Consider the following 22,500-nt stretch of genomic DNA (forward strand, 5'->3'; position numbering starts at 1 on the left):
ACACAAACACACAGACAGACAGACACACACACAAACACACACACACACACACACACACACATCAGCACACTCCTCCCATCATACATAAGGGTAAATAGACAGTTACTTGTGTTTTTACCGGCGAGCTATTTCCACAAGACAAATTTCAGCAAACAAAGACTCATTGTACATTTCCCATCTACCAACACATTTGACTTCACTGTAAATAACAGGCTAAACACACAGACATGTATAAAGTAAAGTGTATAACCAACCTGTATTTGAAATGTGTAGCTTAGTCGTGAAGATCAGTCCCAACGAGATATACTGGGACTCACTGATGTTTTATCAGGTGTATACCGACGCCATGTTGAAAGCAGCCTTCCTGTCACTACATGCAAGTGTAGGCTTACTGTACCATAATAACCCGGACACAGTGAAGAGTGTACGAAGGCGAAGGTCATATACGTCAGATAACGCCAACTACAGGTGTAATTTCCCGATATTATGCTTACCTAGTCGCCGCTCGTTGAGCCTATGGGTAAACTAAGTGCCTGCCACTCTTCGAGTTCGTCTTGTGTTTCTCTCTTCTTGCACCCTGTGTGCCTAAGCAGCGACTGCCCTATTATGGCATATCACGACAGGCTTGGATGACTAGATCCCTGTGAAAGCGAGTTGGACAGTGGCAGAATACAGTGTAGGAACGTTGGTATTCAGGACACCGCCAGCGAATGTTGTGCTGTGGCTTCTGATTTTGTTGTTGTGACAGTGAAGGTGAGTGGCCAACAAAGGTTGTGTTTACTCCGCTTCTTTTTTTTAATTTTTTTTCTGAACTTGTTTGTATTTGATTTATTAAAGACGATTGGTGAATTCGTTCCGCTTTGTACCACTGGTCCTATTTTGTTCCGGTGGTATGTAATTTGTGCGGGACTTGTGTCTGTACTCTGTCGTACCTGTCCTCATTTCTTACCAGATACCAAACATTTCTCAGAAAGTGTAGGCAATGACTGATAAAGCGCCAGTGGGTGCGGTTGTGTGTGGTAACATAGTTTGAAGTGTATGTTGTGTGTGTGTGTGTGTGTGTGTGTGTGTGTGCGTGCGTGCAATCCTGCGTGCGTGCTTGCGCGTGTGTTTGCATGTATGTGTGTGTGTGTGTGTGAGGGTGTGTGTGTGTGTGTGTGTGTGTTTCAAGTTTGAAGTGAATCGTGTGCGAACGTGTGTGTGTGTGTGTGTGTGCGTGTGTGCGTTTGTGTGTGTATGTATGTGTGCGTGCGTGCGTGTGTGTGTGTGTGTGTGTGTTTGTATTTGTGTATGTGTGTGTATGTGCGTGTGTGTTTGTATTTGTGTATACATGATGTGCGTGTGTGTGTTTGTGTGTGAATGTGTGTGCGCGCGTGTGTGTGTATGCGTTTGTATGTGCGTGTGTGTGTGTGTGTATGTGTGTGTGTGTGTGTGTGTGTGTGTGTGTGTGTGTGTGTGTGTGTTTGTGTTTCTGTGTGTGTGATCTCGAATGTTGTCAATGTCAAAGAATGCACGTTGTGATAATAGTACATTATTCATGTACGTTTTTTTTTCTAATGTGTTTATTAACATGTGTATTATTGGAATTCACTGGAAGGAAAAAACAAACCCATTTACATTTTGTAACTCGAAGCATTGTTTTTTGTATTACAGGCATTACTACGATGGCATCAAAACTTCGGGTAAGTTAAACAAATCCTGTATTATTAATAAACAAAAAATGTATGTATTGAAGAAAACAACCATTTATTGACTTTATCATGGTTTTGTTCAGACATGCATAACTACCGCGGAGAAGGTATACATGTTTATATCTTCTACAGTACCACACACGCAGGCCTTCATTTGAATAATAATTTGCACAGCTCATCACAATTTAACCCAAAACAGGGAATGTTCTACATACCGTGGGCTGTTTGTATTTGTACTAGTCTCAAGAGTGGAGGGCCCCAAAAGGGGGGGGGGGGGTATCATCACGATCACGGGAAGGGAAATTTTAGCTTTCACGATCACTGTTACCTTGATTTTTGTTTTCACGATCACAAACACCTTGACGAATAGAGGATCATAGAGTGATACAGCTGTGAAAAATGTACGTTGAAAATAAAATGCTTTGCAATAATGCCCATCACGATCACGGAAACAAATGACGATCACGATCACGAGACTTGATTTTTTTGTCATCACGGGTCACGGGCAAAGTCCCATCACGATCACAGAAATGGAAATTTCGGCAATCACGGTCACAGAAAGGTCAAAAAACGCCAATCACGATCACGATTTTAAACCCTTTGGGGCCCTCAGAGTGTAATGTATTGATGTTATACTCATACAGGGAAGACAAACGTTATAATTCCTGCTCAGTATTGCTAAGAAGCTATCTTCTCATGTTACGTTTTTACGTGTGTGTGTGATATAATTCGCTGACCATCAGATCTATGTTTATTGCATTTCATTTTTTAATTTGTTATTTTTGTTATTTCTACCAGCGACTGCGATTTCTGTCACGTTATAAAATTGTATGAGGCAGTGACGTGTGTGTGCGCGTGTGTGTGCGCGCGCGTGCGGGCGTGTCCACTCATACACATTCAACTCCCACACCCTGACTCACAAAGATGAATATATACTTGCACAATTTCACATTTCCAGAGCTAAATCTTGTAAACCCATTTTCTCAAAAACTATTGCGTGGATTGAAATTAAAGTACATGCATGTGTGATGGGTTCTTTATTTTCAACTTTGCCATTCATGGCTTTGAAACACAAACAGGAATGCTACAGGCCAAAAATGGTTTTACCTGAAAGAAGCGCGCAGTGCCAGTGGCGAAGCCACAAGCCTGAGCCTGCGAAGCAGGCGAGCCAACCAGGGGGGTCCGGGGGCATGCCCCCCCGGAAATCTTTTCAAAAAACGGTTAAAATCGGTGCAATCTGGTGCATTCTGGGCATCATTTTCAGGGCTGTAATAGTGTTGTGATCTTGTTAAAAATCCCATTTTAGCCTCCCCCCACCACCATTCAACACACCTCCAGACTGGTGAAAACAACACTACTGTGTGCTGGCTTCATTGAGACCGGCGCCCGGTCGCGTTGCGCGATATTCGTTTTTGCGTTTTTGCGGAAATTTTTTTTTCAGTGTATGTGTGTGTGTGTGTGTGTGTGTGTGTGTGTGTGTGTGTGTGTGTGTGTGTGTGTGTGTGTGTGTGTGTGCGTGTGTGTATGTGTGTGTGTGTGTGTGTGTGTGACTTGAGGCGAGGAAGCTTGAGTGTATACTGCTAGTATTAGTGAATGTAGTTTTATACTGATGCTGTCCAGTGTTGTTTTTAAATTAATGTTGTTGATCAGTTTGTATAAATGATGCGTGTGCTGGTGTATATGGCTGGATTGAAATGTTTCTTAACCGCAATGTCATCACAAATTCCCAACCTTGGGCAATTAAAGATTCTGTATTCTGTATTCTGTATTCTGTATGTTTTAAGGCAAAGTGCATAAAGCCACAACACAGAGTCATCTGGTTTATATGTTGACTGATTAGTTGTACACATTCGTAATCTTTATTTTCATCTTATACCAGTTTCTTGTTTATTAATGTCGTGTTGTTTAAACTAGTAACCTTAACTATTGTTTTTAGTACAAAATAACAAACGATTTTGCTGGCTAATCTATGTTTCGTTTACTTCGCAGTCCATGCTGTCAAAATCTGACGAAGACCTGGAGTGGTCCAAAAAGGTAAGACATTTCTTCCGTAAAAAAATATGACGATTAAAATCGTCATGCTCGATTATTATACCCTCTTGCAGTACGGTGTACTTGCACGTGGTGGTGGAGGGGAGATAATTTATCGGATATTCATGAATAGACCGAAGCAAATGGAGGCGACAGCTATATTATGGTCTGTTTTGTAAGGCAATAAAAGGAACATTTCTAAAACAAAGCAAAACAAAACAACAACACTAGTTTAAATTGTAAAAGCACATCGTTAATAATGGAACAAAACATATTTGAAAAAATTAAATGGTTACAAGAGATGACGATGCTTGGTAAAATGTTATTATTTAAAACAAGTTTGAACTCTGCTTTTCTATAAGTTGTGTAGTTTTGTAAGGTTTGTTTTAATACATTCAATGTCATATTTTAGTTTACATTTTAAATTTGTGAAAGAAAAAACCCAATTCTATTTACAAATATATTATATTTCCGTAGCGCACCCAGAACCTTAAATCTGACATTGAAGCACAGAAAGAGAGGGCGTTGTCTTCTGAACGAATCGCATGTTGTCTTTAAAGATGCAGTGCAGATCACAGTATTACTGAAGCAACGATTTGTATTTTTGTCGCAGATAAGGATATTAGCAGTTAAAATATTTCTAGAAACATCCATAGATAACTACACATTACTTTAGTGTTGCAAGCCAAACGAAACTTAATGCGGTTTGTCAAATTGCATCTCCCGCCCAAATCTAATCAACCTGTCCAGTTATCACGTTCTGGGACTAAAGGCTGTGCATGCCAAAGGGAATCAAATACCATGTTTTACGTAATGAAATACAATGTCTTGACCTAAAATACCCAAGAAAAAAACCCCATCTCTCTCGTCGAGACTAACAGACTTCCATGTTGGCTTTTGTGAGGCTGAGCGAGTGATACGCTGTCATCCCTAGACAATGACACAAATTAATTCGTAAACAAAAAGCAGTTTTCATATCTCATTTTGTTGTTGTCACACTGAAAGCTGCACGTGTAGGTATACATACATAAGCATGACCATAAGCTAAGCCTTCGCTATAACTCTATTTTCATCCAACATTTCACACTCTTACCTTACCATATTGGGCGTTGGTCTTACCATCCATCCATATATTCATCTTACTGTCCATGCATCCATCGCCTACCAAGATTGACTCGCTTTTTTAAGAGAAGTTATAATCTGAGATACCTAAAATATACCTAGTTCCTGGCACCTTACTTTTGCACGAACACAGGGCTTGCAGAAACTGAAAGACGAGGTCAAGGCCTTGGGTTCCAAGGTTCGAAACGATGCACATGAACCACCGAGGATTCTCTTCCTGGGAGAGACGGGGTCCGGAAAATCGTCATTCATCTCCAGCATCGTGTCCGCTCTGAAAGGTTTGTGGCTTGCTCTCTTTACCTCGAGTAGATGTTCTTCTTCTTCTTCTTCTTCTTCTTCTTCTTCTTCTTCTTCTTCTTCTTCTTCTTCTTCTTCTTCTTCTTCTTCTTCTTCTTCTTCTTCTTCTTCTATGGGCTAAAACTCCTACGTTTTCTCATAATTTTACACGAATGGGTGTTTACGTGCAAGACCGTTTTTACCGCGGCATCTAGGCCTTACGCCGCTTTCGTATTTTCGTGTTTCTATAAACCCACCGATATCTGACATGGATTGTAGGATCTTTTCCGTGCGCACGTGGTCTTGTACTTGCGTGTAGGGGGATAAGTCACTAGCAGGTCTGCAAATAAGTTGACCTGGGCGATAGGAAAAATCTCCACCCTTACCCCACCAGGCGCATCCGGGATTCGAACCCAAGACCTTCCGCTTGGGAGGCCGGCGGGTTATCCACTAGGCCATCTTGATTAGATCTAAATAGCTGAGTAACTCCGCATTTCTTAACAACTATCCCGCATTTTATTGTGATGGGATTTTGTTCTCTCTTGTGAGCGACTGTGTTGGCTGTATCTCATAAACTGTAACGCATCTCACTTACGGTAACTCAACATACAGCCACTCTTCCATCATCATCGTCCAAACAGTTCTTTTACATGGTCAAGCTACTGCTGATTTTGATAATGTTGACGATGACAACGACGATGACGACAATTTATGATGATGCTGATATGTGTGATGGTGTCGTTGACATCTTGTTTAGTGTTACGATACCCATTATCAACAGAAAGATCTTTTGTTTGTTTATATTTTTGTTTTTTGTTCCACCGCCTTTGTTTCCTTACTCCTTATCTGTTACTGACATTGTTGTCGTTGTTCTTAAAGGAAAGATCATCTACACTGCCGCCGTGGGCTACCATGAAGGGCAGGAAGTGAACAACACGAGACGAGTAAGTCTCACTTTACTTTGGTACACTAATTCAGATCGATCATCGGTGGGTATAAAAAGACATAGACTCTTGAATTTGAAACCAAGTTTGTTCAAGAAGAAATCAAGTCAGAGAAAAAAGTTTGTGATAGTAGCCTGCACGTGTGGTTACCTGTTGCTTTAATGGATTTGTAGGCATGCGCTTATAATTCATATTATATGTGCTTGCCTTTGAGTTGCTGTAAGATTTTAAGATGACTTATGTAAATTCTGGAGGATGTCTTTTGATTGCTACAAAGAACCGACGCGCTCAAAATAAAACAAACACTTGAATAGAAAAATTAAACAAAGTTTATTGTGGATTGGTATACTTGTCAATGTCATAGGAATCAGTTCGTAATATTAATATATAAAAAGCTAAACATAAACCTATGGAGAGCTAAATAACTTATATTGGAGCGTGGCGGAAAAACTGATCTAAGTTTAGAATATGAATTGATGCTAAAATGTGGAGTAGATATGACTAGCTTGAGTGGGAGCGCAGAACAGTAGAGTGTGGAGCGTGGAGCGTGGAGCGAGAAGCGCGGAGCGGTGGAAACTGATAAAAAGAAAAAACTAAACTTAGAATTCTAAACATCAAACTAAACATAAAAGGTGTCCTAAAAACATAATCAAAGATGGACGTCAAAATGGCGGCCGAAAACAAGATGGCGGCAAATCAAGAAAAAAACTCACCAAAGCTATCCTAAAAACCAAGACAAAATATGTTAGAAAAACCCTAACATAGAATAAACGTATGACACACTAGGCTAACTAAACAAGAAACGACACGCAGTGAAAGGAAAGCTGACCAACATTACAGGACGGAGAAAAACAAATACAACTCGCAAACATGAACCAAAATCTTACAAAAGGTTAGCAAACAAAACTGGCTTAAGGTCAAATCATAATAAACCAGAACAGTCTCAGCTCGTTCCTTACATAGATAAAAACGTAAGACAAAGAGAAGGAAAGAAGTCATAACAAAACAAAGATTCGAAACAAAAATTACACGAATTCGGTAAATAAGAGCAACATGGAGTCAGAAATGGATACTCGCCTTTGACAGCATCTATATAATCTAAACAGGCTCAAGGCGAGCAACTAAACAGAACATTACAAATTAACTTGATAAAAACTGGTCCCAGGAACAGAGCATAAAATAAACTATCTATTCTAAAAACATGTTGTTCCCTGAACAGCTTCCCAGCAAATGATGACGAATACAGGCTATCCACCACAAAGGTGAACTAAAAGTTACTGCGCGTTACTACGGTTTTTACTGTTACAAAGCATGCGTCCCGTGCTCTCCGGGGAAAATCTCCATAGGCTAGCATGGTGTCCAGCGTGAGTCATACAGGCACATGAAATTAATATCAGAAAAAACGCCGGCCACACTCTCGTTTATAAATTTGTTCGTTACAATATTTAACGTCAGTAAAACAAAAACAAAGGTCGTACCAGGACGCTCATACTTAATAAAGAAAACTAAAAGATAAAGAGCGAGCTAGACCCGCACGCGAACCTACAGAGGTGGGTGCAAAATGGGAACAAATAGGGGCAAAAGTGAGATACGGAAAGAAAAGTGAAAGAAAAGAGGTGAGAAGGAGATCAGAAAAAAGGGGAAGCCACCACCACGAAAAGTCGCATGCGTGTCAAGCTAGAAGCAGACCAAAAACACAAGCAAAACAAAAAGAATCTAAATACACGGAAGGCTCCCTAGCAGGGGCATTCATATTATACATGTCTGCTTATTACCAATGCTAACTTACCAACGAATGTTCTTTACATGAGTTGAAGCCGCCATGGGTTAAAAGCGCGAAGCAATAATGTATAAGCTGTAGAACACCGAGTGTTCATGATGAAGAAAGTACAGAGACTGACGATTCACTTTTTGTCTTCCATTCTCTACTACTTTCTTTCTAGTTCCTTGAACACCGAGTGTTTCTGAAGAACGAAACAGGCGAAGATTCACCCCTCGATTTTATCCTGTGCGATTCCCGCGGCATTGCAAAACGCAATGGTCAGGGGGCGTCAGAGGAAGCTATTCGCAAAATGATTGAAGGGAAATTTCGGCACAACGATATGGTAATTGTTGTTGTTCATGTTGTTGATGATGATATATGTTTGTCCCTAGTATCATCATTTTGCCACAGGATGCAATGACCGAGAGAGAGAGAGAGAGAAAGAGAGAGAGATAGAGAGAGAGAGAGAGAGAGAGAGAGAGAGAGAGAGAGAGAGAGAGAGAGAGAGAGAGAGAGAGATAGAGAGAGAGAGAGAGATTTTGTAAGTTGCAAAAGCTTGTTCAGGGACCAATATGCGCGCATGCTTCTGTATATTAACATGTATGTGTTTTATTCTTTTCATATTTGATGAGATGATTGCCTCCATGAGGACTTCTGTGCGCGTGCATGAATGCGTATACGTGTGCATGTGTAATGTGTGCGTGATTTTGTATTTATGTGTGTAAGTATGTGTCTGTATTTGTCTGTCTGTATCTGTCTACACGGCTCTCCCTTCCCCGTCCTCGCAAGCGCGTGTGTATAGTGCGGTGTGTGTCCATGTTTTCAGATCAGCGAGGACAATGGCAGTTTTGACTGGCAGACCATAGAGTCTAGGACACCAAAGCCACCCAGCTGTGTCGTCTTCGTGCAGAGGGCTCAGGGGCTGGGGGACAGAGATCCAGAAGTCGCGAAAAAAATCAACATGGTTACCGACCTGATAAAAGACGACAGTGAGTCAATGGTTTTTTTTCTTGCCTGCTGTCTTTATGCTCTCTTTTCTTCTCACTCGCCTTTTGACATTTGAAGTACATAACTATATTCCAATATCGTTACAAGTCTTATTCGATTTTGCGTTTGTTGAACGTTTTCGCGCTTCGTTCGATATCATATACTTTGATCTTCGGTCATACGCCCATTTACTCTGATTTTTGGCACAATAATTATAGAGCTATGTCCAAGCCAATGCAACATAATTATGGAAACTCATCAGATATTAAAAACAAATCAGGTAGAAAACAAAAACAACTGAGCGTAAACGTTAAAAAATAAATCAATAAAGGTCACTTATTGCAACAGTAATTACAGACAAAAAAACTAAACATTCACGAATACATCAACCTAGTGGCCTTCGTAGTTAGTTATCTCTTTAAAGACTAAAAGAAGTCTCGCCACCTTAAACTTGTTATTTTTTTCTCAATTTTAAATGTTCATTACTGGGGAATTCGAATGTAGGTGTAATCAGCCACTTGCACTTCTGGAGGAATGACCAAGGTCTTTTACGCGCCACATACACAGTGGTAACACGGGGTGGGACATGGATACCGTCACTAAATCTGCACACGAGTTGACCCGAGTTCGTAAAAGCCCGGATTCGAACCCGTGACTCGACGATCACAAGTCCATGCAGTGTTCCGTCCCCTCTTGATATCTTGATGTCGAAGATTAAGCGGTTTACTTAGCAAAGTTCTTGTTCTGTTGATTGGATACTTACTATGTGTTTGTCCGTCCACTAAAAAGACAATTAGGTTGACTTAATATTTTGTTTGTTTGTTTGTTTGCTTAACGCCCAGCCGACCACAAAGGGCCATATCAGGGCGGTGCTGCTTTATAACGTGCGCCACACACAAGACAGAAGTCGCAGCACAGGCTTCATGTCTCACCCAGTCACATTATTCTGACACCGGACCAACCAGTCCTAGCACTAACCCCATAATGCCAGACGCCAGACGGAGCAGCCACTAGATTGCCAATTTTAAAGTCTTAGGTATTCTTCTTCTTGTCTTTCGCTGTTAGATCGTCAGTCCGGACTGCAGGGCGAAACGTGCTGTCCTCTCACAGGGCGAGCACCATCGCGTGCATTTCGGACTGTCGACATTTCATTTTGCGTTTTTGCGTGGATCTGTGGTTGGTTAAGGTGCGCCTGTTGGCCCAGATCCTCCGACTTCAGCCCTTAGGTTTCTTTCGGGGTTACCCCGCCCTTAGTTCCTGGCTCAAAAACCTAACCCTGGGAACACATGGGGGATTTCTTACCGGGGGTCCCACCCCGGGGCTAGAGCTTTTAATGCGGCTCTTACCCACATGGTGTAACCGTCATCGGACACGTAGGGCATTTATAGGGTAGTCAGTGCCATCTGCCAACCCACCCTGTCCTGGTAGAGACACCGCTAGTTGGTCCGGGACTGCTTATTCTATATTCGCAGCTGGTCCCCATATCTGGGGGCCGTTCCCCTATCCGCCACCTGGGGACCCGCCGGGTTGAGGATAGTCGCCCCCCTACTGAATTGTAAGTAGTCTGTTCCCGGAAGTCTTAGGTATGACCCGGCCGGGGTTCGAACCCACGACCTCCCGATCACGGGGCGGACGTCTTACCACTAGGCCAACCGTGCCGGTTTGACTTAATATTAAACGCTTCGTTCTATCTATGATTAAACGTTCAATTAAACATACCTTTCTTGTTTTTGTGGTTCCAATAACAAACACAGTGGTTTGTTTCTTTACTCTCCAGATATTAATTCCTGTGTGGTGCTGACTCACATCGATATGGTCAAGAAAAACCTGGAGAAGTCGCTCCACCTGGCCACAACGTGCAAGGAGAGTCGAGAGCGGGTGACCACAGCCGCCAGAATGATGGGGGTCAATGAGAACCGGGTGTTCGTGGTCAAGAACTACGTGAACGAGAAGAAGACGCACACACGCCATGACATCCTCATCCTGCGTGCTGTACGCGCCATCTTGCTGGACGTAGACCAGAGACTTGATGACAGCACCGTCCACAGAAAGTGAGTGGTCGAAATAAGAAAAAACAAAACAAGAATGGTAGGCTATTGGAACAATTATTTCCTGACAAAACAAAACGTTAAAGTCACTTGAACTTCGACCCGATGGTCTTTAAAAGTGGACAGACAGACAGACAAACACTTTTTATGCAGATAATGAACGTACATAGCTGAGACACTCTTCGCTGTGAAGACGCAAGCGACGCAATGCCAATGTGAGTGGTTGTTGTCGTGGTCGTTGGCGCTGTACACGTACAGGCTTGGTGAAGTGTAGATGTAATGAACCTACATGTATATATAGCAGCCTGTACGTGTAGTGACACCTAGTGTGAGAGAGGCTTACAAAATGAGGCAGGATAAAGGGTCTCTCCTTTATAAAAAGAAAAGACACATTTGCTGGATATGGGGGAGGCATCCACAATTCAGGACTGCCCCCCCCGCCCCCCGCCCCGCACTCCCCTCAGATCCAGCCTTGTATACATTGAAAGTACAGTGCATCTCATGCTCATCACTGAAGATCTGCTAAGATTTTACACGAGATAAGGACATTCTTAAACTTAAGCGCATCCCAAAATAAATTCAACAGCCTTGTCTCTTTGCAACATGAAAACTGCTTGTGAAAGAAATTTCGCAAATGACACGGATGTCTTCCCGCTAAAATCATTTCAACAAAAATGTCCATTCTGCACTGAAAGCAGCGACGCTAATTGCTTTTAAAAGCTCACTGGGTCAAAGTACAGTAAATGCAACGTTTTGTTTTGTCATAAATTGCACGTTCCAATGACCTACCATTTTTGGTTTTATTCATTCTGAATTTTGGAACATGAGCAGTCTATATCTGTCTTTGGATTTGTGAGATTTGATATGTGACTTATACATGTATCGTGAATTTAAAAATGTCAGGAGAAAATCAATTCTTACTTGAGAAATTACCTTGATAAAACTAAGAAATTACCTGATTCAGCATATCTATGCAGGACATGTCGTGATTGCCTGCTTGCTTGGTTGATTAATTGATTGATTGGTTGGTTGATACTGGTTCTAGAGTTTTCAATGCACTGTTAGTTTTATTTTATATTGCAGGGAAGACCAACCTGATCCATTCCCCCCCAGAGACCATCATCCACGAAGACTTTCGGTGAACAAATGTTTATACTTTGGTTTAAACAGTTTTTATTCAGATAATTACAAATAACAATGCCGCATACAATCAATTAAACAAATAGAGCACAACAAACTACGCTTATGAGCGTGCTCTTAAAAAAAATCATATTTGATTTGGCGGACGAATATAACATTTGCATATCTATACTTTCGTTGTTAGTTTGTTTATTTGTTAGTCTGTATGCTGCTTACATCCAGCCTCTGTAGAGTGTGTAATTCAATCTGTCTCGTATACTTGAGACACATGTTTGCAGACAATGTTTGAAGTAATGTCACTTTGAGGATGAGAAGAGCACCAAATTGAACTTTAGGTACAATTTTCAATAGTAATGTACATATATGAGCTTGTTTCAGATATATATAAATAAGATCTGTAATACTCGAATATTATAAATACAAATCTAGGCTTTTACAAGACAAGAAAAGACGAATGAAGTGGCAGGATAAAAATCTTTGATATTAATTTTTTTTTTTTTTTTTTTTTTGCTGAAGAAAGCTGACAGAAAATATTTGCATGCATTCATAAGGACAGACACTTGTAATGTGTCTTTGAAATCATGACATGCACTCCTAATGACTATTTATGATTAAACTAAATAACAGCTTATATCACATTTAATTGCGACCAAACAATCAACAACAACACAAAATCAAAACTTGACTAAATGTAAAAAGAAGAAGACAAAAAGAAAGATGATAACTGAAAAACCCACTGTCGAACTTTGTCACAAAATCCGTTTCCTATATATATATATGTTACAGTTAATCTGTGAAACCAGGGAATACGTACGTGTATTAACTAAACTATTTTAGGTAATACATGAATTAACTGTTTTTTTCCGTCAGTTCATTCATGTATTACCTAGTTAATACACGTAAACCCTGATTTCACAGATTAACTGTAACATATATACGTGTTTAATCACATTACTTGATTTGACGTCTCATTCACACATTCTTCCTCAGAACTCGACAGATAGTGCACTGGGAGCGGATCACTCACTATCGTTCGCCTCCAGCGGCGAGCCATTGGAAACCTCCAGCATTGACACCTCCAACCCGCCGGTGTAAGTCATGTTATGTGTACAATCCAAACTCAAATCCGTGGGGCAGGTTATTCTTCATGGAAAGCGGGTTGTTTTCTATTTGATATCTGTTTTTTTTATGTGTGATTGTGTGTGTGTGTGTGTGTGTGTGTGTGTGTGTGTGTGTGTGTGTGTGTGTGTGTGTGTGTGTGTGTGTGTGTGTGTGTGTGTGTGTGTGTGTGTGTGTGTGTGTGTGTGTGTGTATGTGTATGTGTGTGTGTGTGTGTGTGTGTGTGTGTGTGTGTGTGTGTGTATGTGTGTGTGTGTGTGTGTGTGTGTGTGTGTGTGTGTGTGTGTGTGTGTGTGCGCGTTGCGTAACTTCATCTCAACAGTCAATAACAAAGTTTACAACGGTGTCTTGTTCTTATTGTGTAAGTCGGTACAGTTAAGACCATGCATTGAACGTAGGTGAGTGTCATTTGTGTAACCTATCGTACTTTGCTTTTCTTTCCAGCCCCCAGAGTTTCAAAAGAAATATTGCTCAAGGACCGAGGGATACACAAAGTGGAGAAAGAAAATCACAACGACGTTCACAGAAAATGGTACAACTAACACAGCCCAAGAAGGTATGCGATTACTTCCGAAGTTGGTGAGACGGTGATATAAGCAGGCACAACAACTATGAAAATGCTATATACAGGGTGGTCCCAAAAAAGCGCCCTATTTTCTTTTTGATCTCACTTTTGACTGCAAAGAGTGATTTAGAAAACATGTTCACCAAACAATAGCAGAATGATGGCAAATTATGTCTTGCACATTTGGGAAGAAATTGGTCTGCCCTTAGCAGTTGACAATATAATAATAAAATAATACTGATAATACAGCTTACATAGCACAAACCACAGTAAACTATGCTCTCCGCGCTTTACATATCAGCTATGAATAAAACCACACTATTTAAACACCAAATACACATACATTCTAACAAAATAACGTAACAATAAACTTACAGCAACACATTATCCTCTTATTCTCTATCCAGCCTCCTCTTTCCTGGCGATAGGCTCATTTCACGACGCACTGTCTCCCCTTGGCCACCTTATTTCCCTGATCGCAACCCACCCGACTACTTTCTGTGGGGGTACCCAGGACAGAATATACGGCAACACTTCCCAGACCCTGGCAGCTCTGTAGGACGACATCAGAAGGGAAATCAGGCGCATACTTGCTGACAGCTGACATGATTGGACGAGTCATTGACAACTTCAACGTTCGTGTTGCAGCAGTTCTTCTACGAAGAGGACCCTGGATAGAGCAGATTATCAACTACTAAGGACAAACCAATTTCAACCAAATTTGCAAGAAATAATTTGCCATGATTCTGCTATTGTTTGGTTAATTAATTTTCTAAATTTCTCTTCGCAGTCAACAATGAGATTATAAAGAAAATAGGGCAGACTTTTTTGGACCACCCTGTAAGTGTACCTCTAATATATAACCTTCTTTTTCGCCAGAAGACACCTGGCAACTAATTCTGTTGTTGGCTGACCACCTCCAGTTAAGTCTTTGGCTGATCCCCAGCTCTAGCAATGCAAATAACAGGGCTCCCAACAGCCGCTCCACCTAAAGTCCGCTACTAACTACAGCCGAACCAAGCCGAACTAGGTCTTCTTCTTCTTCTGCGTTCGTGGGCTGAAACTCCCTCGTACACTCGTGTTTTTTGCACGAGTGGAATTTTACGTGTATGACCGTTTTTTACCCCGCCATTTAGGCAGCCATACGCCGTTTTCGGAGGAAGCATGCTGGGTATTTTCGTGTTTCTATAACCCACCGAACTCTGACATGGATTACAGGATCTTTTTCGTGCGCACTTGGTCTTGTGCTTGCGTGTACACACGGGGGTGTTCGGACACCGAGGAGAGTCTGCACACAAAGTTGACTCTGAGAAATAAATCTCTCGCCGAACGTGGGAACGAACTCACGCTGACAGCGGCCAACTGGATACAAATCCAGCGCGCTACCGACTGAGCTACATCCCCGCCCGCTAGGTCTTCAAATCAGGGGATTCCCTTATTTTTGTGTTGCAGCTGCAACGTTCAAGGTTCGCCGATTCACCCCTGCAAACCTTCACGTCACTGTAACCTTAGACGAACTGAATTGTCATTGGTTGAATATTTTATGTATCTTCATCCTTGAAGAGTGACAATAATGACGGCTATAACGCTGTCAACCGATCACGAGTCTTCTCACGTGATATTTCTTGATCATGTGACCGGTGTCACCGAAACATTCACCGCTAGTTAGTACACCGAACAAGGCACTGTGTAACATTTGCCGAAAGTTCGCCGAACCTAGTTCGGCTTGGCCCGTTCGGCTGTAGTTAGTAGCGGGCTTAGGCCTGTCTTACACTGTGCCGAATATCCTTGCGAATATGAACATGTTGGCACAAAAAAAAAGACGAATGGACAGGAAAAAATATTGAAAATTCGAAGCCTTACCGATCATTGCAAATGCATACAAATCCATATATACGAATGTCTTGCGGTTGTATTACGAACGTTGCGAGTGGCCTTGCGAGTGTTGCGAGTGCTTGCAAACATGTTACGAATAAAGCGATTATGCAATTCGCATTGTTCGTAATACTGCTCTTACACTGTGCCGAATTTCCCTTGCGAATAGAATTCACCAATAATTCGTAATGATCGGGACATGGTCGCAAGACATTCGTAAATGTTCTTAACCATTCGCCACCATTCGTCTCTTGTTGCGAATATTAGCAACATGCTCCTAATATTCGCAAGGAATGCATATTCTTCAGTATTCGCAAGCCATTCGTAATCATCGTAAAGGTATTCGTAGCGCTCGCAAGGCGTTCACAATGATCGGTACACATTCGCAAGCACTCGCAACTATTCGTAAGACATTCGCAAGAAATGTGTATATGAACATGTTGTATTTGGCCAAAAAAAGAGACTAATGGACAGGAAACATATTGACCCTTCGAAGCCTTACGAATCCTTGCGAATGTCTTACGAATGGTTGCGAGTGCTTGCGAATGTCTACTGATCATTACGAATGCATACGAATCTATATTCGCAAGGATATTCGGTACAGTGTAAGACAGGCATAACGAATGTTTGCGAGTGCCTTGCGAGCCTGCCGAATACATTGCGATGACTACGAATGTTCGCAAGGATATTCGGCACAGTGTGAGACAGGCATAACGAATGGTTGCGAATGCCTTGCGAGCGTTACGAATACATTGCGATGATTACGAATGTCTTGCGAAATCTTACAAGTACGTTGCAAAAAAAAGTTAAGAATATGACTTCTTTGTGAATATTAGAAACATGTTGCTATGTTCAAAACAAGAGACGAATGGTGGCGAATGGTTAAGAACATTTACAAATGTCTTGCGACCATGTCCCGATCATTGTGAATTATTGGAAAATTCTATTCGCAAGGGCAATTCGGCACAGTGTAAGAGTAACTTTAAGGATTCCGGGACTCTAAACATTAATGTACATCAATGTACCTGGAGGTTCATATTTTGCTTACAGAAGCGCCATTCCTCGCAGACAGACAATCCCTCGAGTGCATAACCTTTCTTGAAAACACTACGACGGATTTTTTTTAGTGCGTCCCTGCGTAAATCCTAGAACCTCCCCCCCCCCACCCCTTTTTACGCAGAGAGAGAGAGGGGAGAGGGGGGGGGGCGGAATGGGAGAGGAGAACAATCTGGGGACCTAATGAGCAAAGGGTTCGGGGGTTGGGGGAGGGAGGGATCGGGCTTAACACGTAGAGGGGGGACCATTTGGGATCACATCACAGAAGGTCCCGTGGGTACCTGTTGGTGTCTTGTTTTCGTGATTGGTTATTTTTTCTCACCGTTCGCCACAGCGTTGAACATATTTTGTTTTGGGCGGGAAGGTACAGGACTCTGGAAGGGAAGTGGTATAATTTTCATGTGATATTAATTTTCTACACAGGTTCACGAGCCTGGACTGCAACAAAGTACAGAAAGGAGCAGGTCCACGTCAACGCTTGGTTCAAAGAGGTAGGCTTGATAAGAACTAAACTACATGTCTACCACTTTCACGATTACTGTGGACACTATTGCAGATCAACCAATAATATCGTCACAGCTATGCATGAAGCTAAATATGGAATTTCTATTAATTCTACTAATACATGGCAACTACTCTGTCCGCAAGGTTTGCTCTGCTATGAAATGATCAGATAATGCAAGTAGTCCATGCAACTGAGAGTCAACGGACATCTTCAGGACCAACCAAATGTTCATTTTGAATGCATTCTGTCCGTAGCAAAACAAAAACACAAACTAAAAAGAAAAAGAAATGTCGTTTGATAACTGCGCTTGACTCACGAACAAATATCGGGGATAGCTCGGCTTATGGTCATGTTTAAAAAGAGCTTTTGAAACATATAAAACACTATTGCCTCCCTTTCATATAAACATGAATGCCTTAGTTGGTTTAACGATGTTTGAATTAAACGATTAGATCGAAGGGAATGTTTGAGGAATGTATCTTGAAAAAATGTTGGGCAAAACCTTTTGCTCCGTGAAATCTAGAGCTTCTCTGCTAATGTTACCAGTTAATTTTCCAAGACTGTTTCTGTGCGCAGGAGCAGACAACACGACTACTACATCAAATCAAGCTCTACGAGTTCCCAAGAGGACAGTCACAGGTACTTTTCTTTGATGATTAATTGGTTTTCTGGCAAAAGGAACGTATGCATAATATGCCCTAATATCAAGGACATCGTTTCCTTTTTAGGATTGGAAGGGGGTATCAAGACTACAGTTTACTGATCAGCTTATGTTCTTCAGCGTATGAAAAACAATTTTATTCTGACTTCCTTGCGCTTCTAGTGTTATTGTAATATCTTTGACGAAGGAGAAATGCTATAAAAGTAAAAAAATAGTGTATTCAGGCTTTATTTTTTTCTTCTCTCCAAACTTTAAGATATTTAACAACAAACTAGTGAGTTCGTTACACCACAGAAACAGTACAAACTGGACAATACATTTAAGATTTGGTTGAACATACACATATTTACACTAACTGTAACTGTAAATTGAGACCAGTTTTCATTGTTTCTGTTTTGAAACTTGATGTATTTTCATTTTTTTTTCTCCAGCGACGAAGACGACTGGGCTCGCAAAGGCGACGATGATGGTATTGACGACTCTCCAATGTCAGATTTGTCATCAATGCAAGATCTGCTCAACTCTTTTGCTCGACGTAAGTAAATAAACTATTGTTCGTAGTTGGGCAAATGAGTAAGGAAAGGGATGCAAAGTAATTGAAGAAAATAAATAAAGTAGAAATGAGAATTATCTGTTGAGCAAAATATGTTTGTATGCTTTGAGTGCTAAAGAGCATAAGTGTATTTGTTGTTGTGCAACCGTAAATATTCGACAATAACATTCAATTCATACCGAGATGCGGTACTGTCATTTTGACATATGAATGCAAAGAGTGCTGTGTTGTTTTGCGTTTTATTTGATTGTTTTCTGTTAATATGCTAGGTTGTGTTTTGTTATGTTTTGATCTGTTATATTGTGTAGTGTTGTGGTATGGTATGGTATGGTACGGTATATTGTGGTTTGTATATGTTCTCGTGTGATTTGATGTGTATATGGTGTGATATGTGATGTGATGTGATGTGATTTTATGTTATGTTATTTTGCGCTGCTTTCTGTTGTGTTATGAGTGAGGATGCAGTTTAAAACCTGATACCGCTTTGATTGATACTGTAACTTTCACCCAAAACACTAGTTCATTGTTAAATGACTTTACAAGTTATCATTTAACAACTTGATCTCTCTCGCACTCTCTCTGTCTATAGGGCGCTCTCTCTTTCTCTTTCTTTAAAACGAAATAAAATTAAAATTAAAATTGCATAAAACTGTCCAGAACATTTCGTGTTTGTTCCCGTGAATAGAAAAACTATTGTATGCAGATTGTAATACAAGCGCAATATAACCTTCACGGTCCAAAAAGCAGCGGTAATGACTGTAGGTTGCATGTGACGTTTTGTGCTATTCAAATGTTATCATGTGAAATTCTTTGAATCAGAGACTCACGTGGGGAAAGCGTGGGCAGGTACCTTTGTGTTGAACAAGTTTAGTAAACGGCTGAGCAGATGGTGTCGTACTTCGGGGTTTCCCGATTTTGTTTTTCCCCTCCACGTGAAGGGAAGTAAGTCAATATCCTTGACATGTGACTCATCATGTGTGTGTGTGTGTGTGTGTGTGTGTGGTCATGCAGTATTAGGTCAAGTACATTGTTTTCTATCTAAGAGAAAAACATCTAGTCTAGTGTGGGGTGAAATTTTAAAAAAACATTAAAAAGGAGATAGAAAGAAACAACCACTGCTCGGTCCGTGTTGCTGTATCAGTTACGGGAAAATGCATCAATTTTCGAAGAGTGACACACGCGTAGGAGTGACTGGGTCGGATATATATCCACCCGACAGTGATTCACTTACCACGTGTTGTTTTTAACGTACTTGTCTGTGCCGAGCAGACAACTCACCTTTGTTCCCATCAAATGGTGAGACTGAATATTGCCTCACGTGATTTGAGATTGTTATTACCTTGTTCAAAAGTGTTTAGGCAGTCCAGCCTCAACTCAGTACTAATTTCGCCTCGACCGAAGGAAGTAGAGCTGCTGTAGATTGTTAAACAAAAGGTCAACAAGAGATTCGAAGCTGTGAATAATTGACGTTGTTTGGTCGTACTGCGTCGTTGGGCCGTAGCCAGCTTTATCTACGTACAGCCACGACTCACTCTTGTGCTCGGTATATTCAAGTAGTAGCCTAACCAGAAAGGCTGTAAACAAAAAGTTAGCTATAGCTCTGTACAGTCGGAGTGGTCTGTATTTTAAACTGAATGATGGGAAGTCTTTGGAATGACACCAATAACGCCATTTCTGGTCGGTGTGCAGTGCCCTACCCAGACAAATACCAGGAGAAGGCCAACCTGAGGGGAGCCAAGGCTTTGAACAGAAAGACCGTGTTTCAGCTGGAGCATTCAGATATTACCACCTCTGACGGTAAGTTATATTATTACTTACATTTTGGGTCAGTTATCCCATGGGACATTCGGACATTATCACCTTTTGATATGACACTGTTGCACGTGTAATTCTGTTGCAGTCATTTCCGCGAATATCTGTGCAGAGAACACTATACTATACGACATAATTGATTTAAAGTACTTTCGCATATTTTCGGAAACAGTTAGTGCTTGGGATATTCTTTTTTTCATTTTTTTTTTCATCTTCACAATTTTGTTTAAACAACATTTCATTCATAAACACACACGTGATAATACAACAACATGCTTACAGAGGAGCACAGCAAGTTTAACACTTATAATAAGCGCTCACATAATCATACCTGTTATTTCATGGCGGTATATGACAAACAAAATATGGCTACAGGATGATCTTCTTGAAAAAAGAACATTGATATGATATGGGATATTCGAATATTAACGCTTCTGATATCAACTTATATGAGTAACTTAAACGAATAATCATGGGTCAGTTATTCCATAAAACTTGAAAAAGAAAACTTATAATGTTCAACATGATTGTTTTTTTTTTTTGGGGGGGTTTTAATGTCCCTTCAGCAGATGCTAGCTGCTATTTTGTTATTTTGTTTGCTTAACGCCCAGCCGACCACGAAGGGCCATATCAGGGCGGTGCTAGCTGCTATTCGAGACCGATGTTCAACATGAACGCCTAGAACAAACTAGTAATTAGTGAAGCGAATTTGAATGATACTATTTTCCTAGAATCACTAGGTTTATCAGTAACAGTAAAAAGTCGCCCCCTTGTTGATTTATGTGATGATGATGATGATGATGATGATGATGATGATGATGATGATGATGATGATGATGATGATGAAAACGATCATTGTATAGAAAACACGATTTTTCTTTCCTTTATTGTAAACAGTAACATACTTTCTCTAACATTTGAAGGGTTTGTGTGTGAACTTAAAACGTGTCTTTAAGAGGAAAACTATTCCCTGCGTTTGTTTCTTCTTAGAAGTGTAAAATGAACCTCAACATCTTCTTTGGTGAAAGAACCTTTAGGTACCAGATTCCGACCGTCTGGAACTCGCTTCCAAGTTCTATCCGTGATTCCAGCAGCCTTTCCTCCTTCAAAACACAACTCAAAACATACCTGTTTCGTAAAGCCTTTGCTTAGCCTGAGTAGACTCTCCACAACTCTATTCTGTTTTGGAACTCTCTACCCTGTATGTGCTTTATGGTCTCTTTGTCAATGGTATCTTTGTGTGTGCGCGTGCGTGCGTGTGTGTGTGTGTGTGTGTGTACTTTTAACATTGTACGCTAAGTTTTGCTTAGTGCTTGGGTTCTTGGTGTTATGTCTCAGTTAAATGTATGCTTTGTATGCTTGTTGATTTGTGCTAGTTTATTCTATAATGAATTTGTAAAGCGCCTGGAGCCAATTGATGGGACTCGCGCTATAGAAAAGTTATTTATTATTATTATTTTATCTTCTTTAAAATATGCTGTTTGTGCGTGTAAGAGTTATGTTTCAGAGGACCAACAACAGTTTTAGTTTGTTATCTCCGTTTAAGTCACGCAGCTAGGTGTGAGCTGTTAAAAGAGAATTGCATACTTTCACCATTTATCAATCATGAATGCAAAATATGTGTTTGATAAAAGATTTGAATAGTGCCTACATCATGGATCTCAATCAACATGTAGTCATGATTAAGAATGTGTAGATACATTTTGATATTGTAAATATTCAGAGTGTGCAACAAGGAAAGGGACATAACCATGTATGGGGCTTTTTTTTCTTCATCTAGACGATTTTTTAGTGGGGAATGTCGCTTGAGCAACTAAAGTACGGTCAAATCGAATCAAGATTTTCAACTGTAGCTGAACGTAACAACAGATCTTTCTTATCAGGTTCTCCTGTGAGTGTATAAAGAAATACAATCACCTCGGCAGATGCCAGTACAAACGTTCGATGTTTACAATTACTGGACATAAAAAACACTGTGTTATGGCATGTGACCAAAGTTAGGTTGGTTTTCATTTCAACAGAAGCACCAGGGCTTACCATCCAGCTAAAGAAGGAATTCTTGGCCGAGAGCGTTTACCAGAACATTCTCTCCGATCTGAACAGCTGGTCACAGGCTGACACAGGGGCTATCTGGCTGTCTGACACTCTTCACAACGATCTGGGTGTCCCTCTCGAGCAACCCACGCCAGACTCCGTGGACTTTCAGGTCCTTTTCCTGGCTTCAGGATTCCCAGCATTTCTCCTCACAGTATTCGATCCGGAACGCGTCCTCCAAGACCGAGATATCGACGACGAAGAGGAGTCCCGTACACTCATAGAAGTCGAAAGCAAAGAGGTTGAAATCTTCTGTATG

General features: G+C 40.9%; 2 protein-coding genes across 4 annotated transcripts in view; one reads left to right on the forward strand and one right to left on the reverse strand.

Annotated features, from left to right (window-relative positions):
• Nucleotides 1-449, reverse strand: part of LOC138971494 (uncharacterized) — a 19,721-nt gene extending 19,272 nt beyond the window's left edge. For both annotated transcript variants that reach the window (XR_011457269.1, XM_070344238.1), the window contains exon 1: nucleotides 255-449. The gene's annotated coding sequence lies outside the window, so the exon portion shown is untranslated. The remainder of the gene's footprint in view (nucleotides 1-254) is intronic.
• Nucleotides 450-634: 185 nt separating this feature from the next.
• The window catches only part of LOC138971493 (uncharacterized), a 25,002-nt gene continuing 3,136 nt past the window's right edge, over nucleotides 635-22,500 (forward strand). The window contains exons 1-16 of one of the 2 annotated variants that reach the window (XM_070344235.1): nucleotides 635-753; nucleotides 1,654-1,682; nucleotides 3,681-3,725; nucleotides 4,978-5,122; nucleotides 6,000-6,064; nucleotides 8,008-8,169; nucleotides 8,653-8,815; nucleotides 10,591-10,864; nucleotides 11,945-11,999; nucleotides 12,992-13,092; nucleotides 13,565-13,676; nucleotides 17,040-17,107; nucleotides 17,698-17,760; nucleotides 18,214-18,317; nucleotides 20,025-20,132; nucleotides 22,169-22,500. The exon at nucleotides 22,169-22,500 is cut by the window's right edge and continues 273 nt beyond it. In XM_070344235.1, coding sequence (XP_070200336.1) covers nucleotides 1,665-1,682; nucleotides 3,681-3,725; nucleotides 4,978-5,122; nucleotides 6,000-6,064; nucleotides 8,008-8,169; nucleotides 8,653-8,815; nucleotides 10,591-10,864; nucleotides 11,945-11,999; nucleotides 12,992-13,092; nucleotides 13,565-13,676; nucleotides 17,040-17,107; nucleotides 17,698-17,760; nucleotides 18,214-18,317; nucleotides 20,025-20,132; nucleotides 22,169-22,500 — 1,815 coding nt within the window. In that variant the 5' untranslated portion in view covers nucleotides 635-753; nucleotides 1,654-1,664. The remainder of the gene's footprint in view (nucleotides 754-1,653; nucleotides 1,683-3,680; nucleotides 3,726-4,977; nucleotides 5,123-5,999; nucleotides 6,065-8,007; nucleotides 8,170-8,652; nucleotides 8,816-10,590; nucleotides 10,865-11,944; nucleotides 12,000-12,991; nucleotides 13,093-13,564; nucleotides 13,677-17,039; nucleotides 17,108-17,697; nucleotides 17,761-18,213; nucleotides 18,318-20,024; nucleotides 20,133-22,168) is intronic. The other variant, XM_070344236.1, reaches the window with a different exon arrangement.

This window comes from Littorina saxatilis, linkage group LG7 (assembly GCF_037325665.1).
Source record: "Littorina saxatilis isolate snail1 linkage group LG7, US_GU_Lsax_2.0, whole genome shotgun sequence".
Lineage (NCBI taxonomy): Eukaryota > Metazoa > Mollusca > Gastropoda > Littorinimorpha > Littorinidae > Littorina > Littorina saxatilis.